The following is a 4851-nucleotide window of genomic DNA, read 5'->3' as shown; positions in this document are numbered from 1 at the left end:
TTCTTCTGTTTCAAGGAACTCGGAAAGACACTGGTGGGTCAAATGCTTTTAGCGCTGTGGATTCCTGTTTGAAATCTCCAGAAGTATCTTGCGAGTCACGTTTGCACACCTAACAGTGCTAACGTTGCGGAGCCCAGAGGCACCTTGGTAGAGCCATAGTCCTCCTCCCTGTGGAAATCGGAGCGCTCCACTTAGAGCCAAGGTAGAGCTGGCAAGGCTCCTGCTGGAGTCGGAAGCACAGGGCGTCTTTTCTTTGTCCATCTTTGCTGTGTATCGGGCAGTTCGTAGGCTCGTAGAAGATGAAGGCTGGAAGGGACCTCGGGAGTCATCCAGTCCAGTCCCCTGCTCCAAGCAGGACCAGTCCCGACTACATCATCCCAGACAAGGCTTTGTCTACCCGGGTCTTCAACACCTCCCAAGGATGGAGACTGCACCACCTCTCTGGGGAGCCTGCTCCAGTGCTTCACCACCCTCCTGGTGAGAGGTTTTTCCTAATATCCTACCTCAACTTCCCTTGCTGCAGCTTGAGCCCATTGCTCCTTGTCCTGCCATCTGCCCCCACTGAGACCAGTTTTGCTCCAGTTCTTTGCACTCGCATCACTTTGTCTCCCTGCTGACTCTGCCACGGCTTATTCTGGAAGCCTGACCAAACTCCCCGGAGCTGGATGAGAAGCCTAACAAACATGGGTGGCCGGATGCTTTCGAGAAACCTGTTTGGCATCCCAGTGAACGAGCCCTTTCCTAGGGACTGTCCTCCCGCTATTCTGCTGCCTTGTGGTACCTGCTGGCTCTGCTCCAAACACTTATTTCGTCACTGAGCTCAACATCGCCATCAAGAGCAGCAGTGGTGTGCACTTACCTGTTACTAGGATCCAAGCTTCCCCTCCACTGCAGTCTGAGGTCGCCTGGACCCCTGCCTCAGTAGTGAAATTATATATCGCAGTGCTTGAAACCATGAACTCTGAGTACGTTTCTTTATCCCATTATATAATATATAACTATGTAGTTATATGTATTGTATATAATTGGGCCAAAGAAATGTACTCGGTGTGTGCATGCCCCCTCTCCCTCTCTGTAGATTTCGATGGAGAGCTTGATCTATCAAGCCATCTATAATAAATGTACAGGGAGCGGGCTATTATTGGGATAAAGAAATGTACTCGGAGCGTGTCTTCTGCACTGTAACTGTGACTGAGGCCCGTTCTTGTCTCCCGTTTCGTACGCCCCTTCCTTCCCTGAGCTGCCAGTGCTTTTGTTCACGGGGCAGCTGCAGGCAGATGTGGTCAGGCCTGACCACAGCCTGGATGCCAGGCTGTGGACTTGGGTCCCTGCCGTGCCTTTCTCGCAGGGGTACGCAGACACCAGGGGTGTTCAGCACAACCACTGGGCAGCACTGGCCTTGTGTGAAGTGGCCCCACGGCTGCCTCCTGCCTGCAGCCTGGTCTCCTTCAAATGCTTTCCAGCAAGGGCGACTTCTGTCTCCTTTTCATACATCTGTCTCCTTTTCATACATTGCCATCTGCTAGGAGTTATGTGCTTGGCTTTGGCAGATCCTCCTCCTCTCCCTGCTCGGGTGAGATGGGCCCGTGGCAGCGCAGCTGGGGACCGCAGGAAAGTCGCTTTCCCCATTTTTCGTGCACTGCTCCAAGCTGTAGGGCAGCGGGCATAGAGCTAGGCTCAGGCAAGTAAAGCGGGACTCCTGGAGATGCCAGGCAGAGGAAGACCCAGGCCACTCCTGGATCCTGTCACTCGGACGACACTGGGTCTTGGCAGCTCTCCTCTCCCGCCAGTGCCTGGCCTGGGCAGACGAGTCGAATGCCGGATGCTCCATTTGACTGAGGGTCACATCCTGTCCATGCTCCCTGATGGAGCTGGCAGGCCCCATGTCACTGACCTCTGACTTTATGGCTTACCACGATGGGGCAGGGCGGGGTGTTTGCGATGGGCCCCTCGCACGCTCGCCCTGGGGCTAGCCTGGATTGCAGCATCTGCTCGCCATGCCCAGACGCTAATGATCATCTCGGCGAGAATCTGGACGGGAGCGTTTCAGCGCGTGAACGGGGCGGGGGGCGGCGTCTGGCAGAGGTACAAGGGCAGGCCGGGTATAAAGAATAAATGCTGCTTCTTTAAAACAAACGCAGTGACTTATTTTGTAGTCGGTTGCTGCCTCTTTAGACCAGTAGGTCTCGTGAGGCCACGGTACGTGGTCCCTGGATCACCCCAGGCCCCACACGCCTGCCCAAGCAGGACGGGCTACATCCGAGGAGCTCAGCGCTGCTTGGCAAACCAAAGGTTGCTCCCAGTGCATCCTGCCTGGAAGCTGGGAAGGTGCCGCCAGGAGCTCTGGGAGCGGGATCCCGGTACCGCATCTGGAACGCCGGGGGAAGAAGTGAATCGATTCAGGACCGAGACTCGAGCTGGCACCCCCAGCGGGGCTGGGCGGCTGTATTGCAGAGACCCAGCACCCCCTCAGCCCACGGGCTTGCTGAAGGTGGCGGCCTTCTGCCAGCCCGGTGAAGGGATGTGACCACCCCCAATTGGGCTGGCTGCTCTCGCCCTGGGTTACTTCCTTCTGGAGCAGGCCACAGTTGGAGCAGCACCCTACGGCCTGGCTCTGCTGCAAGGGCCTGACCCCTCTCTCTCTCTCTCTCCTTTGTTCCAGGACTATCCTGCTGAGCGTAATCTCCCTGCTTAACGAGCCCAACACCTTCTCTCCAGCCAACGTGGACGCGTCCGTCATGTTCAGGAAATGGAGGGACAGCAAAGGGAAGGACAAGGAGTATGCAGAAATCATTAGGTAACGGCTGCTTGGGGCAGGCGGCTCCCCCATCTCCCACCTCTCGATCGCAGCATTCCCGTGTCGGATGCCTGGCGCTCCCCTGCATGGGGAAGTCTCCTGAAGCCGGTCCCAGCTTCTCCTGCAGGCTTGGACATGGTGTGAGGGGGGGCGGTGGGGCCTCACCCGGCTCTGCCGTGGCAGTGGCATGGTCAGACATGCCCGCCCGCTCGCACGTCCCCAGCTGCTGTGCTGCCCCCTTGTACCCGTCCTGCAAGGCAAGGCAAGCAGTGCAGACTGGCTTCCTTATTACCCAGTGCCCCAGCCGGAGGCACTGGCGGGAGCCAGCTGCTTGGTGCCTCCCGGGCGGGCTGTACGCTACGACCTGCCCCGGCAGCGAGCTGTAGCGGATGACTTGGGGCAGCACATCACGCGGGGCAGAGATCGGGAATCCCAGCTTCGGCTGAGCGCCGAGCACTTCTGCTTGGGGTTCACAGGCCCCAGGGTCAGGTCCTGCGTGAAGCCACAGAGCTGTGTTGGCTTTGCCAGGCCCCGGGGAAGGTCCCAGCGAAGCCCATGCAGGTGGAGCCGACCGTGGGGCCTGGAGTCCAGCAGTCCTGCCCTGGCACCAGTTCGTGTCCTGAGCCAGCGCTCGAAGGGCTTCCCTGCCCGTGAGCCACTGACCAGAGAGGCCTGTTCGCCCCTGAATATCCAAACCCCGTGTTCACACTGTTTTCTGCCCCCCCTTCCCACAGGAAACAGGTGTTGGCCACCAAGGCGGAGGCGGAGAAGGATGGCGTGAAGGTCCCCACGACGCTGGCAGAGTACTGCATCAAAACTAAAGTGCCTTCCAACGACAACAGCTCGGATCTGCTCTACGACGACTTGTACGACGACGACATCGACGACGAGGACGAAGAGGAAGAAGACGCCGACTGTTACGACGACGACGACTCCGGCAACGAGGAGTCGTGACCTGCTCCCTCCGTGCCCCTGTACTGCCCTGTCCACTCAGGCCAGAAGGGAGCAGCGGGAACCTTGCAGCAGTCCAGCAAAAAAAAAAAAGAAAAAAAAAAAAGAAAAAAAAGAAATACATTGCGGGGGGAATTGAGAAACTTTGTCTCCTGCTGTCTCCCAGCGTCTGGACCTGTTGGCTCCTTTTTTTTATGGACCTCGTAGAGACCCTCCGCAGAGTGTCCAAGTCCGCATCCTTAGCCCCAGCATCACTGTCTTATGATTTTTTTTCTTTAAAAAAAACAAAACAAAAAAACAAACAAACCCCCCCCTCCCCTTGCCCTTCACTTCTCTACGAACCATTGACGGCGACAGACAGGTTTGCTCTGCGTTTAGGTCCTTGAATTAAACAGTCTTGCCTTGAGATGTTTCATGTATTTAAAGCTGGAACGAGCCCGTTGGAAGCTGGGCCTTGGGGAGTTCGCAAGCGGTGCGTTGACCAGGAAGGGGGAACCAGCGACGAAACCCCAAAAGCAAAGGCAAAAGCAACCAACCCACGCGAAGTAAATTGCCAAGGTCCAGCTGCTCCGTTCCAGTCCTAGCGCGTGCGCATTCGTTTAGCCTGTGGTGGTGGTGGTTTTTCCTCTCTAAGGTGTGGGACGGAGCGGGGGCCGCTGCGCGCGGAGCGCGGCGCCGTCACTGGAAGGTACAGTATTCCTCTTCGGCTGGCTCCGCTAGGGAGCGCCAGCCCTGGGCCCTGCTCCCGGAGGGCCCAATCAGCTTTGTCTCGTAAAGGCTTGTGATATGAACCCTCAAATAAACACGTAACACTTCGCCTCTGTGCACCTGAGCCCTGGGCTGCTCTTTATTTTCCAGACTGGTTTGCCGTAGGGACTTGGTCTGCGCCCCACCTCGCCGCGCTGCTGCTGAGACCTGCTCCCGTGGCCCTGCCGGAGGCCCCTACGGCAGCAGGTCTGAGCAGCCAGCGTCGGCCCACGGGATGTGCTCGGGGTTTAGTGCCTGCAGTTTTCAACGCCCCCTGCTCGGAGCTGCCCGGTGCCCGTTTCTGCTGCCCAGTAACGGTCCTGGTACGGCAGGTGGGGGCCGGGGGTCTCCGTGCA

General features: G+C 57.8%; 1 protein-coding gene across 2 annotated transcripts in view; it reads left to right on the top strand.

Moving 5' to 3' along the window:
* UBE2R2 (ubiquitin conjugating enzyme E2 R2) overlaps positions 1-4580 on the top strand; it is a 68272-nt gene extending 63692 nt beyond the window's left edge. For both annotated transcript variants that reach the window (XM_025216944.1, XM_014525276.2), the window contains exons 4-5: positions 2663-2797; positions 3532-4580. In XM_025216944.1, the coding sequence (XP_025072729.1) occupies positions 2663-2797; positions 3532-3751 (355 nt within the window). In that variant the 3' untranslated portion in view covers positions 3752-4580. The remainder of the gene's footprint in view (positions 1-2662; positions 2798-3531) is intronic.
* Positions 4581-4851: the final 271 nt, after the last annotated feature.

The sequence above is a fragment of the Alligator sinensis genome, unplaced genomic scaffold (genome assembly GCF_000455745.1).
Source record: "Alligator sinensis unplaced genomic scaffold, ASM45574v1 scaffold132_1, whole genome shotgun sequence".
Classification (NCBI taxonomy): domain Eukaryota; kingdom Metazoa; phylum Chordata; order Crocodylia; family Alligatoridae; genus Alligator; species Alligator sinensis.
Note: the sequence above shows the minus strand (reverse complement) of the source record. Positions and strands in the feature narration are given on the sequence as shown.